This window comes from Perca fluviatilis, chromosome 4 (genome assembly GCF_010015445.1).
Source record: "Perca fluviatilis chromosome 4, GENO_Pfluv_1.0, whole genome shotgun sequence".
NCBI classification, from domain to species: domain Eukaryota; kingdom Metazoa; phylum Chordata; class Actinopteri; order Perciformes; family Percidae; genus Perca; species Perca fluviatilis.
Window position 1 is genome coordinate 36,353,998 of NC_053115.1, and position 19,717 is coordinate 36,373,714.

Sequence of the window (19,717 nt, forward strand, 5' to 3'; positions counted from 1 at the left end):
ACAGATGGTACTGGTATGTTGCTATCAGGCAAAGATACATTAACTGAAATCCCTATTACTGGGAAATGAGAATGGTACTGTCAAATTTCTCTGAGAGTATCATTTTTGGAAGAAAAAAAAAATGACCCACCTGAAAATGTCCTAAATTCCCAATAATGTAAGATAAAAACATCATCGGTAAAAATGTTATTACTGTACAATATCAGTCAGGATGTTTTATTACATTTTTGGGTTTATTACATGTTTGATCAGATAAATGCAAATTTGATTACATTTTAAGGACATTATTAAATGATTGGGTAGTCTAGTTTTCCTAGTTTCTTGAGCGAAAGTAAAAATTGCAAAATGACAGGCTTAACCCTGTTCTCTGCTCTCTTTTATTTCAAAATCAGCGTTTGAATCCAGTAACGGGAGGTTTGTGCTGAGCCAGCCGATGGGCTGGCGAGTGGTTTTCAGACGTCGGTCAAAGAGTACAGTTACAACATGATGCGCTGGCACTGAAATCAGACTGTTTCACAAAATGGACAGCAGGCAGTCCGGCCAAAACCACCACAGCCTCCATCCTGTCTGTTCACCATGACCTCTACACCGCTCGCCTCCTGACGGGGCAAACTTCACGTAGAGACCCACACATGGCCCGGGTGAACACAGCTGGCCGAGGCACTGACTGTCTATGTGCTCTGGTTTGACTGATAAGGTTTTCTTTATAAAGCCAATATTAATATTTTACTACTGAAGCTGCTGTTTGTGCTGCTATGTGTCACACATTTTTAACTGAACAGCTCTTCTAACCAGAGAAGTCTCTTTTGAACAAGATGATTTACTAAGATTTGATCACAGCGGCTTTTAGAGGTTGATACTAATATAGTCTATATCCACGACGTTCCACTTCTAGGATTGTTCAGGTGCAAACGGAAATTCAGCCGACTGTCCCTCTTTTCCGCCGGATGTCCCTCACCTTCCTCTTTCTTTGTGTAGACTAATAGTAATATAATGTGAAACAAACTTGAGATTTGTCTCCATACATCTTTGATTAGCAGAGATAATGAGATGTCCTGTGCTCCTACCTGTTCGTATGGGGTGCAGTAGACCTCGGAGCCTGCGAGGCCACAGGTGGAGGAGGCGTAGAGCTGCTGGGCCCTGCCCAGGAGCAGGTCACCGGTGGGTGGGTAACATGCCCCCCGAGAGCAGTCAGTCTGGGCCTGGGAGACTGCAGCTATGGCTGTCAGGAGGAAAGCACAACAAGAAATGAAATGTTACAATGAGTTGTAACTCTGTATATGATAATAATGTAATTAATAATAATTTATACTTTATTCATCCCCAGGGGGGAAATTACAATTTTTTGACTGTTGTTAGAACACACTTCACACAGGCCTGAAATACACACACATGCTCAGGTCCTATACATGCAGAAATGGAGAGATGTCATAGGTGTGGTGGGGTTTGGTGTCTTGCTCAAGAGCACCTTGGCAGTGCCCAGGAGGTGAATTGGCCTCTCTCCAGTTACCAGTCCACACTCCATATTTGGTCCGAACAGGGAATTGAACTAATTTTTCCAGCACAAAGCACTTGAACCACAATGCGTGCAGACATCTTTCTGATGCGAGATGAACACAAAATGAGTATCTTGTGAGACCAGTGAGCCAATACCACGTAAACCTTTAGAAAATACAAATATTCCTAGTCCTATTTGTTGCTACTCAAAGCCACTCCTGCAGCTGAACTCCATACTGTACATGACAACAATGTGAATACAGTATTGTAATATAATTTACACTGACATGAGCCTTTCTCTCCATCAGTAGGTGGAATTTGCTTTTTCACAAAACAAACAGTGACACAACAGTGATTATTTTCCTAAAGTTGATTATAAAATGAAACCATATAGATATAGTACTTATTGTATGATCAAGCTTCAGTCAAAACAGATGAATGAAATTACAACTGATGTTGGTCCCAGATTATTACGCTCACCAAACCATCTCTAAACCTAAAAAGGAAGCATAATATATATATATATATATATATATATATATATATATATATATATATATATATATATATACTGTATAATATATACAGTGCTAAAAAAGGATGCATTCTCAACATTTAGACATAATGTCTAGCAGTGCTTGAATGTAACTAGAGTTCTCAGCATAAGTGAATACACCCATGCTAAAGTTGACTAAAAAGAGGAATAAAAAATCATCTTTTGGAAATTGATCTTAATGCCTTAATTTAAAAAAAAGAAGAAAAATCCAACCTTTAAGGACACCAATTTTCTTCGTGAATATATATCTTAAATAAATAATGTTCTTCCTTAAAATACAGGGGGCATAAGTCAGTACACCCCTATGTTAAATTCCCATAAAGGCAGGCAGATTTTTATTTTTAAAGGCCAGTTATTTCATGGATCCAGGATACTATGCATCCTGATAAAGTTCCCTTGGCCTTTGGAATTAAAATAGCCCAACTTTAGCATGGGTGTATTCACTTATGCTGAGCACTGCAAGTACATGTACTCCAGTACTGTACTTAAGTACAAATGTTGAGGTACTTGTACTTTACTTGAGTCTTTTATTTTCATGCTACTTTCTACTTCTACTCCGCTACATTTCAGAGAGAAATATTGTACTTTTTACTCCACTACATTCATCTGACAGCCTTAGTTACTAGTTACTTTACACATTAAGATTTCTGCACACAAAACACATGTAGTTTGTAAAATACGATGTTTAATTATAAATGAAACTAAACCAACAATATAATGGCCTACAAGTCCAGCTGAAATGATTAGACCATTAAACACACAACTGTTTGGATCCTTTACACTTTCTAAAGTGGGAGGATTTTACTGCATCGAGTACTTTTACTTTTAATACTTTAACTATATTTTCCTGATGATACTTACAGACTTTTACTTAAGTAACTTTTTCACTGCAGGACCTTTACTTGAAACAGTATTTTTACAGTGTGGTATTAGTACTTTTACTTAAATAAAGGATCTGAATACTTCTTCCACCGCTGGTGTCTAGCATGCATTGGTATGGATAATATGGGATTTAAATACTGATAATAACAAGGTGTTTTCACTAAAGTAATGTCCTTGTCAGGGTGAAGCAGACTACTGAAACCCCTTCAGACTTCACAACTCTTTGAACGTGTGCCAACATGAAAAGAGAGCATGAAGGTTTTCGTTCCAGCCAATTACTGCAGCTGTGCTGCTCAGGTTAATCCGTCCTCTCCGCTCGAAAATGGAGGGATCAGTGGAATCAGCTGCTGCAGTGTTTCGCTGGATGGAAAAGCTGTATACTGTCAACTCCCCACGATTTATGAATGTGAACTCATGGCGTGGAAAATTGAAGGTGAAAGTTGCTGGACAAACTTGAAACAGAAAGAGGACACTAACATTCAAACATTTAAGCAAAAAGAACTAACAAAAGAAATCTTACCTGCTAGGAGTAAAAGTATTTTCATGTTGTGTTCCTCCTATGAAAAAGTCTGAAACAGACAACAACAAAAATATCAGCACGCAGAAAAAATCAAATAGAATCAAAGCCAGTGGAGTGTATTCCGTTATGTGAGGCTCACCTGGCAGTCCGTGTTCTATCAGCTCTGTAATCTGCCGTATTAAACTGTGTGTTGCTGCCAAGCGGCTGCTTTATAAACACTGGCTCACCTGGACGCTATGATACAGTGTGTGTCAGAGTCACACCCTGCACCTCCACTCCCTTTCTCCATGAATCAACACATACACATACAGACATGCAGCCAGACGTAGACACACTCACTAACAAACTAAACAAAGACTAAACTAGGTGTAATAAAACACTCTTGTGACCTCCAATAAAAAATTAAAACTGTGCTCAAATGATTCCATCTACGTGTTAAACACATCAGAAGTTAGATTTGTTTCTTGTTAATGTGTAGGCTTAAAAAATGTCTTTACAAAATCTTGTCCGTTCAGGGTCCCAGAGGATATATCCTCTTAAATGTGGTGACCTTCTGACTTTCCACCTAGCGCCATCATCAGGTCAAACTAATCTATTTGTCCGATACTTTGGTTTATAACCAAATATCTGAAAAACTACTGATGTTCCCATCAGCCTCGGCTGTACTTTATGTTTACTGCTAGTTTGCAAATGTTAGCATGATACTAGTCTAAACTAAGATGTTGAACATGGTAATCATACTGTATCTGCTAAACATCAGCATGTTAGCATTGTCACTGTGAACATTTTTAAGCATGCTAATGTTAGCATTTGGTTCAAAGCACCGCTGTGCCCAAGTACAGTCTCACGGAGCCGCTAGCAAGGGCTGTAGACTATTTCCATACTACGTTTTAAAATTGCTGTTGATTCCGAATCTGACAGGAATCAGAAACACAAATGGCTGAGTTTAAGAGCGTGGGGAGGATGGAGGCTGTTGCAATGCACGATGGAAATGGGGGAGGGTGACTTTAAGCACCACTCTGTATCATTCAATAGCAAAGTATGTCCACTTTTTGTGTACTAACTGCCAAAACTGTCAACATTTGTGGTGTATATTTAATAGAGACAGAGCGCATTTAAGTCCCGCCTTCACCACAGGGGAAAACAATGAATCGTTCTCTATTGACTTTGTATTGCGTGGAGGTTTCCTCCTCGTCAATTCCGTCTGCTAGCAAACAACAGAAAAATGCCTAAAAGCTGCTGGGTGGTGGGATGCACTACCAACAGGGTAAAGAACCCAGGAATAAGGTTTTTATAAGCTGCCGAACCGAAAAACTGAACTTTTAGGTAGGAAAAAGTGGATACAGAGAATAAGACGTAAGGAATCAGCAGGCAGAATGGGAAAACTGTTTGATCTGACACTAATGGTATGCTTAATGTTTAGATGTGCACTAGTCTGGATCAACGGAAGTACATTTCCAGGATAATTGCCTGAATGTCCCTCACCTTCTTATCTCTGTGTGATGCCGTTCTCAAAATCCCTTTGCTTCGGGGAACAACAACAGAATACACACGGCAATACACTGGTAACTAAGAGCAAATGAGGTTTAACCATGTATCCAGCTACAAGTCATTGTAGTCATTAGCTTGCTAACACATAGCTAACATTAGCATACTTTACTCACAGCTAACTTGTTCTCTGCTAGACAAAAGGTGCTAAAATATTACATGCTGAAACCTAATGTTTTGCTAGCTACAGGCAATCTGTTAGCATCAGTGGTTGCAATTTGTGGCCGTGATTGTTTTCCCTCCTGTGGTCGTGGCTTTCAGAGAGTATGACCCATGACGTTACACTACAGGAGTGGACACGCTGTATGTTTGGCTAACAGACACAGAGTGAAACCCATACATTCCTTAAATGCCAGAATTTCAAAACTAGCATGTCACCAACAAAATCAACCACGTCATAAAAACATGATGCAGAAGTATTGATCTGTAGTGATTTCCTTATTTATTTATCATAAAAATGTATTATGTAACACTGTTTAATCACTGGTTTGTGCTCTTTCCATTGAGGAACAAAGTCACACAGACAGCTCACTTGTCCCTCCCCAGACACAATCCATGCCCTGTAGGCACTGTTTGCCAAGCTGCCTATCATCACCTGTGTCTGAAGAAATAGTAGGCCGAGGGCCAGCTGAATGCGCACATGATGTTTTTCCCCGTTCTCTCCGCAGACACACTGACTAAGTCCAAGTACAGGGTGTGTCTTCTTACTCAACACACACACACACACACACACACACACACACACACACACACACACACACACACACACACACACACACACACACACACACACACACACACTATACAACTTCAGACAAGTACCGTCACGCCTTCAATCACTCTGGATAGTAGCTGTAGCTGTGATTTATTTCTTAGTAACAGCCGGTTTCCTCTCTGTCAACACTGGCCCCTGGTTACACTGAAATGGGGCCAAGGCTGCTTTATTGAAGTTATTGCTATCATAAGATACGGACACAAACACGAGTCCCCCAACTTTATTAAAGTAAAATACTGCAGAACATTTGTGGAGAAACCACTAAACCCACAATATAAACACAACAACAGCTTTAAACTCAAAGTATAACAGAGTCAAATGTCAACAGCTGATCTTTCAATAACTGATCAAAGACATGGAATGAGAAATAGTATCACATCAACAGAATACAATTGTACAAAAATGCCATCTGAGCAATCAAAAACAAGACTCCTGTTCTCCTATGGAGCTGTCTACCAAGTGCACATTACACAATATTCCAATTAGCTAAAATTTTTCAGAAGGACATGCCCTCATCCTGCTGTACATGATGCGCCACTTTTATATCAAAATTCAGAGTTTGTATCCTTTAGATTCTAAAGGTGGAACACACACACACACGCACACACACACACACACACACACACACACACACACACACACACACACACACACACACACACACACACACACACACACACACACACACACAGCTGGTTCCATCTGGCTAGGTCAGAACAAAGTCATTTCAAAATTTTGCACATCAAAGATATCACAAACAAAAAAGAAATTCAGTGACGTATAGTCTTATTATTTACATTACTTTTATTAAGTGAGGCACATATGCAATATTTGTGTGTGCTGTCACATTGTTCTAGGCTGTTGCACTTCTGTAACAGTCAGATACGGCAGTGCAAACTACAATTACTTGATTGATTGATGTTGAAATGTGATGCATTTAGTGTCACAAGTTCTAGACCTCTTAATATTAGCCAGTGGTTGGTAACAAGTGGATTTGCATGTATCATATTTCAGTTCCTAAGCAATTACGATCTATATTGACACATTTTTTTAAATAATTCAATAAACGGCACAAGAAGAGAACACCTGTGCAGTTACTTTTACCAAGTTTGCAATGCATTAGTTACCAAGAACGGTCTTTCTCAGAAGGGGAATTCAAAAGGCAAAGAAAGCTTGGTGGACACTGCAGAAACAGCCTGTCCAGACAAGCGGTAGCTGTTTGAATAAACATCTTTTCTGAGACAAACTTACAAGGTGGGTCGAGCTAATAGCAGCAAATCTGGAGCAGCAGCACTTTTCACTTTTCTTCCACTACTCGTTGTCCCTTCATAAAAGATGTGATACGCGATATACAGTAGCTCAGCTCTCTTTAAAACAGGAATAATGCAACGATTTTAAATAATTGAGGAATTGCTTCTGTACAACTCCTCATACACACGACATGCAATTACTTGTAAGCTGTACAGCATGGTACAAGGAACGGAATGTTTCCAGATAATAACAACCAAGTAATCTCAATGTTTTTTTCTGGTTAGTTACTGTAGTCAAATAGAGTGCATTTAAAGCTATAGTGCGTAGTTTCTATCTCCCCCATGAGGAATTCTAAGTAATGACAACAACACTGTCGGCGTGTCCACATGATACAAGCCTTCTGTGATCTCGCACTGCCCCCTCCCTCCTCCACACAGTGGCTAGTAGCCAAGGAGGACACGGAGGATTAAAAATACATGATGGACTTTTCAGAAGAGGTCATTATCTTCACTCGAGTTATTGTGCTGGAAAGTCATCGGACACCGCAGTCTTCTGAAAATAGCCATACTGAGAAATACAAAGAGATTTGTGGAGCTGATAGTCTTAATTAGCTTTGTAGCAACTCATTTGGCAATGGCTTGAATGTAACAGATTCATTAATATCAAAAAGTTACGCAGTCTGATCATTAGGGGGGGAAGAGTCGCACCAGTCCGACACTGAGTGACCGCTGACAGCAGCAGAGAAAGGATCAGTTCTAAACTTTGACAACAACGAGATCATTGGCTCACGTGATTGGTTTAATAGAAAGAGTGATCGCCGAGTTGGAAAACCCTCTTACAATAATTATCATTCTTGGTATGTATTTCCAAAGGTTGTTTAGCCCGGTGGAAAGTGTCTTTTTGTGACGAGGGCCCGGCGTGGGCCAGTCACAGACTGATGGCAGCATTAATGTGGAGCCCAATAGCTTCTTTGATAATAACAGAATATGGACGGAATTGCCAAATATAGAATAAACAAAAAAGCTATAAGACAGATTACACACGGCCCTACATTGAGTCAGAGCTAAAAGTTAACTAGAGATTTGAAAATATGACTACGTCTAAGTTTCCAACCTAGTAACTGTGACTAGTAGTTTAAAAAAACGTCTTAAAAAATAATACATTAAAAAATAATTCCCAGTGGCTTAGGCTTGATGGGCCACCAGGCTAGCAATACACTGAGGGAAACCCTGATTTCTAATGTTTTCATTCATGCCGAGTGCGTCGATGAAGAAATTAATATCCAGCAAAACTCTTTACATACAGTTCATCATGTGAGCAAATGAAACGAGTCCTTGTGCATCCAAGGATAACATAAAACAGGCATCAGTTACAGCATAATTTTCTAGGACAGGTATTCTGTTTAATTTCAATTAATATACTGTAAATATCCCCTATGTTGGCCCAGGAAAGGTGCAGGCGAAAGCTTTTTTATTTTTTTCTGAGGCAAGATGTAGGCTAGTAAAAATCTCTGGTGAGGCCAAAAGCACCGAAGAAGTTATACCAACAGACACTAGCCTACTTTTGATTGATGGATTGATTGCTTTTATTTTGAATATGTAAAGACCAGAGGCCCGTTCCAGAAAGCAGGTTTAGTAAAAACTCTGAGTTGGTTAACCCTGAGATGAGGGAAACTCTTGAGTTTCCCGTTTCAGAAAGAGAGGTAACTTAACCTCGGAGTCAGTTACTATGGTAACTGAGCCTGTGAACCTAACCTGGTCGGGAGCAGGTTTTCTTCAAGAAACCTCGAGTTTCTCTCAGTCTCCTCCCTCTCAGAGAAATTCATTTCCTCATTCATTCATTCAGTATGTAGGCGATCAGGCGCATTTTAATGCAGTTTGTTATCTGCATGAATAAAAAGACGTATTGATGTCAGGCAGACTATAAAACGTGTCATGTCCTTTTGTTGACGATCCCGCTGATGAAAAAGCTGTAGGCTATTAATTCACAGAGAGTTTACGTGGGTATTGAGTCCCGACTATAGATGTATTTTCATTTCCACATAACCGATTTGAGAGGTATTTTTTTTTATCACAGTCCATCAGATATGTAGATACCTTATCCGTCCTCATATCACTAACATCAACCATCGTGGACAGGCTTTAACATCCCAGCAGATTCTTTGTGTCGCATTCATGGATGTATTAAGGTCGCATTACATTTTTTGCAAACGGCAGTTTTCTTTATCGGATCACACTGTAATAGTAAAGCCACTGTAGAGCTGTCAGAAAAGTGTGACTCTTAAACGTCTTTTTGTTCCCTGGATCAGTGAGCCATTAAAAAGAAATAAATGATTATAAATTATAGTTCTGTAGTATAGTTTACTTTTTCGCCCGCAGGATTGCACCTGAATGAAATTATAGGTGTAATACAATTCCAGTTTTTACCAATAATATTATAAGTTTACTGTGATTAAATATGAAATCAATACACTGTTAATTCGTACGCATTGACTCGAGCAGCAATTTTCTCCCACACCAATTCTCTCTCTTTTGCAGCAGCAGCCGCTGTCTTGCTTTTTTAACGAAATATGTCAGTGGTTTAAACCACAGACACTAGGTTCTTTTATATATGTCAATGGTTCAAACTCGCTGTTTGTGCGCATGAGTATTTCCGCCGACCAGTTTGTTTGTGGTTGTTACCATGGTGAATCGTAGAATCATGGCTCCATTCTAACTGCCTTTTGTGCACGCGCGTAACCCTGAGTGAACATACTCCGAGTTGAGTGAACCAACTCATATCAGCTGTTCTCAAATCAGCTGTTCCAGAACAGCTGATATGAGTTGGTTCACTCAACTCGGAGTAGGTTCACGCGCGTGCACCGCCACAATAAAAAGGCAGCATGAATGGAGCCATGATACTACGATTCACCATGGTAACAACCACAAACAAACTGGTCGGCGGAAATACTCATGCGCACATGTAGCGAGTTTGAACCATTTGAACATATATTTCGTTAAAAAAGCAACACAGCGGCTGCTGTAAAAGAGAGAGAATTATTGTGGGAGAACATTGCTGCTCGAGTCAATGCTAAGCATTGACAGTGTATTAATTAATTTCATATATAATCGCAGGTAGCCTAACCTATAATATTACTGGTGAAAACTGGACCTGTTATTTCATTTAGGTGCAATCCTGCGGGCGAAAAAGTAAACTAGCCTACCTACTAATCCCATTCTGAGCCTGCAGCACTACCATGATCATTAACAGAAATATAATGTATAATTATTTGATTCTTTTTAATGGCTCTCACTGGTTACGTATCCAGGGAACACTACAAAAACGTTTAAAAACGTTTCAGAGCGAGTCTCGCTCTTCTAACGGCTCTGCATGCAGTGGCTTTACTAATATGTATCCGCATCACCTACCGTTTGCAAAAAAACATAATGCAACACAAAGAATCTGCTGGTAAAAGCATGTCCACGATGGTGGATGTTAGTGACATGAGGACGGATAAGGTAGCCTATATATTTGATCGACTGTGAAGAAGATCGGTTATGTGGAAATGAAAATACATCTAGTCGGGACTCAATATCATCTCCCGACGTAAACTCTCTGTGAAGTTACAGCTTTTTCATCAACGGGATCGTCGACAAAATGACATGCAATGTTTGAGAAAAAAAAACGTTTCATAATCTGCCATAAACCAATACGTTTTCTTTTTATTCGTGCAGATAACAAACTGCGCTAAAATGCGCCTGATCCAGACTGAATGAATGAATGAATGAATGAATGAGACAATGAAAGAGCGCTGTGTCAGAGGGAGGAGACTGAGAGAAGAAATCATTAACAACAAACAAGACAATAAATTAATAATAACAACACCTTGTGAACACTTAACGATCTTGACTTTGATTGGTCATACGCATGTGTGACTAATATTAATAATTGTAATGATGGTACCATTTCATTAAGGTGTGTCAGGAAGCCATCCCAGCGAGCCAGCATGCACAGAACCCGGGCTCTGAAATCTGAAACATCCATGCTGCCATGTTATTATATAGCCTACATCTGTGTCACTCTCCAATGAAAAAAGTATATTACAGATTTCAAAAGCATTATGAGTAGAAGCAATTTGATTGGCCCACGAAACTAGAAGGTCTAGAAAAGATTAAAAAGCTTAGTTATGAAGTTATATGTATCTGCCATTTCAGAACAGAAACGGACAGGTTCCAATCAAACAGTTATCAAACAACACCCTCCTGTTGGTTTTGAAGAGAAATGTGAAGTAGAAGTAATCATGTAGAGTCTGCTCCTCTACGTGCTGTCACATGTCTGCACTGCCTGTGCTGTTCGTCAGCATCATTAGTGTGTGTGCTACGTGTGGTAGACTCTGTGTGCTATTGTGTATGGCTCCACTCTGACCACAGTTCACAGCAGCAGAAATGCTGCAGGGTAAATATGGGTTCACACAACCTTTCCCCTGGTTTGGAGACTGTTGATGTGGAAGATTGATATGGACTCCAATCAGCCGAATGGAGACCCCTGGGTCACCTGTACGGGTATTAGGCTACCTACTCCCAGACGGCCAGGGGCGGGGCTAGAAGGGGGGCACGGGGTGGCACAGGGTGGCACCCCGTGATGAAAACATATTCATCACTTAACAACACATAGTCAGCATCCTGCAAAGAAATAAAACATCAGCAAATTAAGACATTTCAATTCTCCAGTTTGACAACTCACATGCAGCCTTCAGGTGCTCCAAGTCAAACGGGGCACTAATTCACTTGTCAGAGATTGTTTGAAAAGGAGCTAATATTGTTTATGAATTTATTTTAGTTTCAACATCCTGACTTCGGGATGCAAATATTACATTATATACACCATCATAACATATAAAACACAACACACTCAACTCACATTTAGAGCTTGAAAGCTGAGTGTGGATAATAATATAAAGAAAATTAGGACTGCACTTTTTATTGCCAAACAGGCATTCCATTCGCACAACTCAATGGCACTTTTGTTTTTACTCTGTAATGGGTATGACAGGTAATGTAGCAAAGTATGATACTTGTGATTAAAAAGTACCTAATTGAAAGTGAAATGACTGATTATTATTATTATTATTATTATTTTTTAAATACTCAAAAGTACAAATGTACACAAAAAAACAACCTTGTTACAGTAACGAGAGTGAATGCAATCCATTACTTCCACCCCTGCCGGTATGACCTATCCAACTTCACAGGATACATTATACACCTTGCAAATTCTGAGAATGCTACTGTGACACTTTTAAATTTAACCTAAATAACAGCAGTTACTATAAACTCACTTTTGCACAATGCAGATGCCCCTAATGGAATATTAGTAAGAATATTGGTGACAGGGTTGACTGTGTAATAAGCACACAAACAACTGGGTCAAAGTTTCTGGCTCAAAGCCTTTCCTGATCGGAAACGCTCCTCCACGCTTCTGAATATTCAGCAGCTGTCACTGTGTGGGTGGAGACACTGGGGCTATAAATGACCACAGAGTCCAGAAAAGGTGTGTTCTACCACAGACTGGAGCTCATGAGTAGGGTCTACCTGGGACTGGAGCAAACAGCAGACTACATCACAGTAAGTTCATATGTTTTCTTCTGAGACATCAAATTGTATATGCTGTATGTCCAATGCAGTAATGGGATATTAGACTGCCGTTACATTAGTCTATTTTCAAAAAGCCAGCGTTTGGAATATTTACACATTTCATGTGACAAATAAGTGATTGAGTTGCATTTAGCCTTACCCTGTGTTGATTTGCTTTTGTCGACTTAACTGCAGGTTACATTTAAATATATTCCATGTTGTATTCTATATCATGTGCAAACCCATAAAAGGTCTGTTTCTAATGTTGCTGCATTGTTGCTGAAAATCTCAGAGTTGATATGGGACCTGGTCTAATGGCTGCAAGTTCCCAGATCCAAAAGAGATGTCTGCAATTGCTTTTAGTCTGACCAACAGTTTAATTAGTCAAAGATATTGCATTTGCAATGATTATGGCACAGACAAATGGTATATCTGCACATCTGACAGCAGCTTTTAATCACCTTTTAACAGGTCTACACACAATCTTGAGCCCACTATTGTGTCTCAGCCATTGGAAATGGAAAGCATGCGGGAGTTGATCCCCTTCGCCAAAGAGCTGCTGAGTCAGAAACCCAGCCGTGGTTTGCTGAAGGTCTACCTGGTGGGTTCCGTGTTTGCAGCGTTGGGGACAGTCATTGGCCTGGTCGAGACCGTGTGTCACCCTTTCTTCCCCGGTGAGCCCATGGACGCAGAGATGCTCTTCATGTTGGCCCGGGAGCAGAGGACTGTTGAGGCCCAGATACAGCGCAATGCGGCCGGCCAGGAAGAGGAGGAGGATCAGCTGGCTCATGACAATGAGGCCACGACTCAGAGCACCAACCTCCACAAGACCCATACACTCTGCCAACGGAGCGTGGCCAACCGGCTGCACGCTTCCTAAAGCCAGAGGGGCCAATCCTAAGTGACTGGAGATATTTATTAGGGAAGTGCTCCTGCTACAGCACTGAGTTGGCCAACACATACATAATCTGAAGCTTTATAGACAGAAGTGTCGGAGCTGCCTGCCATTCTCTTCTGCTTATTAATGATGCCTAAAGGTGCTGTCGGAAATGTGTCTTAGTATGCCTTCGAGTATGAATTGAGACTTTTTGACAGGCCAAACTACTGTCGTGAGATCATGGAAAACATGTCAGTAATACAGTATGTGGTATAAGTGAAGTGTACAATAACTCAGTGAGAGCAATGGCTGTGTGGTTCCTCAGGGACCGTCTGATTGGATCCTCTTAAATGACAGACCTGTTGGAAAATGGATAAATGCAAGTCATAGACAGTTGTGTATATTTAAGTAAATCTGAAACATTTCTCCCATGATAATCTTTCTTTACCAAACAGTGGTCTGTAGGATAATAGGACTCTAGCTAGTCTAACAAGATGAATGAGCCCTGAAATAAATAAAACCCATTATTTGTGCTACATAAAACCCTCCTTTGTCATTTTGCTGCTGAAACACAATTTTTGGTTTCTAACAGAAAAAGGGAAACAGCAGACAGACAAAACTACTTTCAACAAGGTCCATTTTGTTGATTTTTTACTTAGGCGGTTGATGTTTATGAGGAGTATGTAAGGGCAGCAGCATGGCGTCCACAGTCTGCCCGGCTGTAAGCTGCTGTGTAGCGCTGCCTGCTGTCTGCTGGATGTATCTCATCTGCTAATCCAGGCATGAACTGGGTACAATGAGAGGAACCTTTGTTGTAAATATTATGCTATGTGCAAATACTGTAAATATACATTCTTTTTCATACCAATAAAGTTCATTTTATTTATAAAGACTGCTCTCCCTCTGGTTTGACTCCTTCACACTTTGGAAGCACACTTTATTTGCCAACATACAGTACAGGCCAAAAGTTTGGACACACCTTCTCATTCAATGCATTTCCTTTATTTTCATGACTATTTACATTGTAGATTCTCACTGAAGGCATCAAAACTATGAATGAACACATATGGAATTATGTACTTAACAAAAAAGTGTGAAAATAACTGAAAACATGTCTTATATTTTAGATTCCTCAAAGTAGCCACCCTTTGCTTTTTTTGATAACTCTGCAAACCCTTGGTGTTCTCTCAATGAGCTTCATGAGGTAGTCACCTGAAATGGTTTTCACTTCATAGGTGTGCTTTGTCAGGGTTAATTTGTGGAATTTTTTCCCTTATTAATAAAAAAGCAAAGGGTGGCTACTTTGAAGAATCTAAAATATAAGACATGTTTTCAGTTATGTCACACTTTTTTGTTAAGTACATAATTCCAAATGTGTTCATTCATAGTTTTGATGCCTTCAGTGAGAATCTACAATGTAAATAGTCATGAAAATAAATAAAAAAACGCTCATTGAATGAGAAGGTGTGTCCAAACTTTTGGCCTGTACTGTATGAAGAATAAGCACAGATTAATTTATGCTTGTCAAGGAAAATGTTAAGATATGATATTTGATGTCATTTTGTACCTTAAAAAACTAATTGAGAGGATGATAGTTACACCTGTTATTACAAAATATGAGAACACTTTGGAAGTGTCAGTTGGTCTTGAAGGTTAACGATTTCTTATTGTGTGTTGTTTTAAGATACTGACACCTATTTCTGGAAAGTTTCTAAATTAGGTTTTGAAAACGTGAAATTTAAAGCAGATTTTGTATATAATTATTTCTATGACTCCATAGACAGACATTATTGTTGAGATACATATTTTTAAATTTTTTGGGTGGTTTGAAAGGACCATCGCTGCCAAAGGTCCATAGTTTAAGTCAGTTATTTTTTATTAACTACTTTTTTGTTGTTGTAATAAACAAGTGTCTTAATAAAAATAACTACAGCCAATAATTTGAATCCCCCTCAAATAAAAATGATCTAAACCAAACCGAAGCCCTAATCTTGTTAGAAGCACCACTTCTGTGAATATGTTAACTGGCACCAACATGTAACAATCTGACGTCTAATGTATCAACAATCCATGTAACTAACTTTATACGCTCATAAAAAAATGTGTTTGAGGCGTGCATGAGTGCGTGCGTGCATTTGGACTAAAAAAAGTGGTACATGATCTTGGTAAGCAATTTGACAACATTGTAGTAAATATTTTTGGTGCATCAAAAAAACATGATCGTTAAGATACCAGCAGACGAGCTAATCCAGCACAAATTAGTGCATAAAAAGTCACTTCACCAAAATGAAGTATTTGAACCTCATAATTAAATACAAAATGAGGGAAAAACTGCGAAAAAGGTCCACCAAAAGAACCCGCCCTTCCACTAGGCTGGCTTCGGGCCTGTAGATACCTATCCACACAGACTCGAGGCTGTGCCATTGCATCCTCAAGCTTTTCACTTTGACTTGAGGTTGTCCTCAGTCAGACCCATGAACCATGAAAACCATGAACTCAAGTTTTACAGAATGATAAAGCACACGGTCCAAATGTGAATCCGTTATCAGTGAGCTCCAGTCGTTGTGTTAACAGGAGATACTCACATACTCACTCTAGTGTTGACTGATTGCCCTGAGCCCCTGGTGTTTTAATGAATGACTGCAGAATTTGTAAGGTAACAGGACGGGCCGGCTGAGTCACCAACAGATGGAGCATGGTTCACTGAGATAGCACAGCAACAATGGGATAAAGACACATGCACACACATGAGTGGAAGGCCAATATAACCCTGAGTCAACGTGATACTCATTGGTCTAAGAATAGTTTGAGTGATGGCCTATGTCAGGGCTGAAATGGATGACACTTAAATCTCTGAACACAGTTGACCTAAACTGACTGTCAGCTTCCTATACAGTTGTATGTAACTGTGTGTGAATCAGCACATCCTTCAAAGCAGTCATATATTGTAAATGGTGAATAATCATAGGCGTAAATCGCGGGGGACCTACCCCATCTGAGGCTTGTCCCCCAACCTAAAACATCATTAAAAAACACGCTGTGTATTGTAAATCATGTAATAATATATTTATTCAAATAATTGTGTAAGTAGTAAAACAATACAAACGGGGCGAAAATTGAGCCCCCCTTCCTTGCCTCACAGTGGTTGAGGCCCTGACACACCAAGCCGGCGGCCAGGGATTAGTGGTGACGATGGCCGACAGTGGCGTTGCCTCACGTTGGCCCTCGTTGTCTTTGTCTTGTTAAAAAAAAATGAGCACTGGAACAGATCGCAGAGACTACAGCCGTCGGCCAAGTACTTTTCACTAAATTACGTTCTGCACCTGCATGAGAGGAAATAACTCTCCATACCAGCAGGCGCCGATAATCTATTCGTCATTCAACAAGGGAAACCGGGTATGCTATGATACCCACAACAAACAGCGTTTGCTCGATCAGCGGCAGAACCGAACAGAGCCTACGGTCCCTCTGCTTCACTCCCCGCCGGGAAGACAGCGGACACTGGGAGATGGCTAACCGGTCTGTCCATCTCCCGATCTGTCATCCTTTCTCTCTGCAAAATAAGTAACTTAAGTGACTTAACATAAGTGCTTGAGCTATGTTACTGATTACACGGCGTTCGTCGTTCGACTGGTCATGACTGTTTTCCCAAGATGGCGCCTGCTTGTATACGTGAACGCTACTGTCTTTATAATCTATCTTTTTAATAAACTGTCTGTACACTTACAAAGTTCTCAATGCTTCGGTTTACATGTAGGACCCCTTATTATGCTACCGTGGAAGTGTGGTGCTATTTTGAGCCTTGTTAGTGGTATAGAAATTGCGATTTCTTTTTACTTTACCCATGCCTCGACGACTTGTGTTATATGGTCATAAGCGGTTCGCACTATCTTGTTTCAAGCTAGAGACACATTCGATTAGCATGAAAACAGAGAACGGTCGACTCGGTCGACTCTAGGTTCATTTTGCCAGAATTGTCCTTTAAGAATCAATCTCAGCTGTTTTGCCTGTTAGGTCCTATGAAATGCTGCTTTTTGGATGCTTTTATATAGACCTTAGTGGTCCCCTAATACTGTATCTGAAGTCTCTTTCCTGAAATTCAGCCAGAATTACAGCCATTAGAGCCAGTCACACAATGAGGTTTCCTTAGTATGTGCCATTTCTGTGTCTGTAGCTTTAAATGCTATTGAGGAAGAGAGAGAGGGTGGGGGTGTGGCCTTGACCAACTGCCACTTTGCTCGTTTGAAAGCCATGATGTCTCTCTCTCATGGGTGGGCCAAATTCTCTGGACGGGCAAAGCAGAGAAAGGGGAGGTAACCTTGCACCTTATGACCTCATAAGGAGGATATTCCAGATTGGCCCATCTGAGCTTTCATTTTCTCAAAGGCAGAGCAGGATACCCAGGGCTCGGTTTACACCTATCGCCATTTCTAGCCACTGGGGGACCATAGACAGGCTGGGGGAACTCACATTAATGTTAAAAAACCTCATAAAGTGAAATTTTCATGCCATGGGACCTTTAAGGTTTCTACGGTTCTCTTTACTGCTGTATAGCTGTGATAGGCTTGTCACATTGATTGATGTGACTATGCAGGTGGTTAAACTCTGTTTAAGTCTGTTTGGCAAATGAAAAGCAGGCCAAACTGTTTCCATGCAGAGTTGAAGTACTGTCTGCTTAGAAAGGTAAAAAAAAACACACTGATCTAATGCCTGTGCAGAAAGGTTGCTTTGTGTCAACACATTTGACGCAGTAATGAACCTTCCAGCTGCACAACTTACCAATTTAACTAGGGGTCCAAAGGTCAATTACAGAAAGTCAAATCAAAGTGACAAAAGGGTTGGGTAGAGATTTTTTCTGTCTTTTATAGAAATAGGGGTTTGACTTGAAAGGTTGCTAGTGGATACCAGAGCCGACACACAGTGTGAAGCTGCTGACTGTTTGCCAAGCCCTCCCCAGTGCCAACCAAGCAGCCTCTGAGTCACATAAAGAACCACAGGCTGCACAATGCTGCAGACCAGGATGGGATTACACTACATCCTGGTTTGTGCTTTTCTAACCAGATTAAAGGTCCCATGGCATGCTGCTTTTTGGATGCTTTTATATTGGCGTAGGTGGTCCCCTAATACTGTATCTGAAGTCTCTTTTATATTGGCGTAGGTGGTCCCCTAATACTGTATCTGAAGTCTCTTTCCCAAAATTCAGTCTTGGTGCAGAATTACAGCCACTACAGCCAGTCCCATAATTAGCTTTCCTTAGAATGTGCCATTTCTGTGTCTGTAGCTTTAAATGCTATTGAGGAGGAGAGAGGGGGGGGGCAAGGTGGAGGGTGGGGGTGTGGCCTTGACCAACTGCCACTTTGCTTGTTGATGTCTCTCTCTCTCATGGGCGGGCCAAATTATCTGGGAGGGCAAAGCAGACAAAGGGGAGGTAACCTTGCTCATTATGACCTCATAAGGAGAAGATTCCAGATCGGTCCATCTGAGCTTTCATTTTCTCAAAGGCAGAGCAGGATACCCAGGGTTCGGTTTACACCTATCGCCATTTCTAGCTACTGGGGGACCATAGGCAGGCTGGGGGGACTCTTATTAATGTTAATGTAAAAAACCTCACAAAGTGAAATTTTCATGCCATGGGACCTTTAAAATGTACACACCTGCAAATGGGACAAATATGGTGTTGAAGAGGATTTGTAAAACCCACTAAACTTTGGTCTAGTTAAGAATATTTCCCATTTGATGGCCATGGTGCAGCTAATGCATCTTGAGTTTGAATATTTCACTCAGTGAAAGCATCATTTAGCTTCAATAAAGTGGCAGAAAATACATGTAATCAGGGTTTCTGCAGGTTTCACCAAGTCAAATTTAAGACTTTTTAAGATCCTTTTATGACCATTATGAATGAAATTTGAGACCTATATCAAGACAAAAAAATAAATAAAAAAAAGACTAGAGCTGCCAGATACTTGGCAGAACTGGCTGATGGCTGTCGTTTGCTGGAAAGCCTTCAGTTAGATGTTTCTCACTTTTTGCATGAGGCTCCAGCGTCTGTACACCCATGCAGCGTTCCCAGTTTAATACGTAGTTAGCAACTGGCTTTAATCAAGCCCTAAATTCAGTTTTTTTCAAGCCAGGTATTGCTAAACTTGCACTCCCCCATAGCTGAAGAATAAAATCTATGTCTACATTTATGTCGGTGGTA

The 19,717-nt window shown here is 40.4% G+C and overlaps 2 protein-coding genes across 2 annotated transcripts in view; one reads left to right on the forward strand and one right to left on the reverse strand.

Annotated features, from left to right (window-relative positions):
- Positions 1-3,745, reverse strand: part of LOC120556965 (laminin subunit beta-3-like) — a 30,182-nt gene extending 26,437 nt beyond the window's left edge. The window contains exons 1-3 of the mRNA XM_039796892.1: positions 3,595-3,745; positions 3,456-3,504; positions 1,068-1,222 (exon numbers count right to left, since the gene is read on the reverse strand). Of these exons, the coding sequence (XP_039652826.1) occupies positions 1,068-1,222; positions 3,456-3,480 (180 nt within the window). The 5' untranslated portion in view covers positions 3,481-3,504; positions 3,595-3,745. The remainder of the gene's footprint in view (positions 1-1,067; positions 1,223-3,455; positions 3,505-3,594) is intronic.
- An 8,777-nt stretch (positions 3,746-12,522) lies between these two features.
- On the forward strand, positions 12,523-14,413 carry LOC120556721 (G0/G1 switch protein 2-like). Its single transcript, XM_039796420.1, has 2 exons — positions 12,523-12,632; positions 13,113-14,413. Exon 2 carries the CDS (start codon positions 13,159-13,161, stop codon positions 13,519-13,521), a length of 363 nt encoding a protein of 120 aa, XP_039652354.1. The 5' UTR covers positions 12,523-12,632; positions 13,113-13,158; the 3' UTR covers positions 13,522-14,413.
- Positions 14,414-19,717: the final 5,304 nt, after the last annotated feature.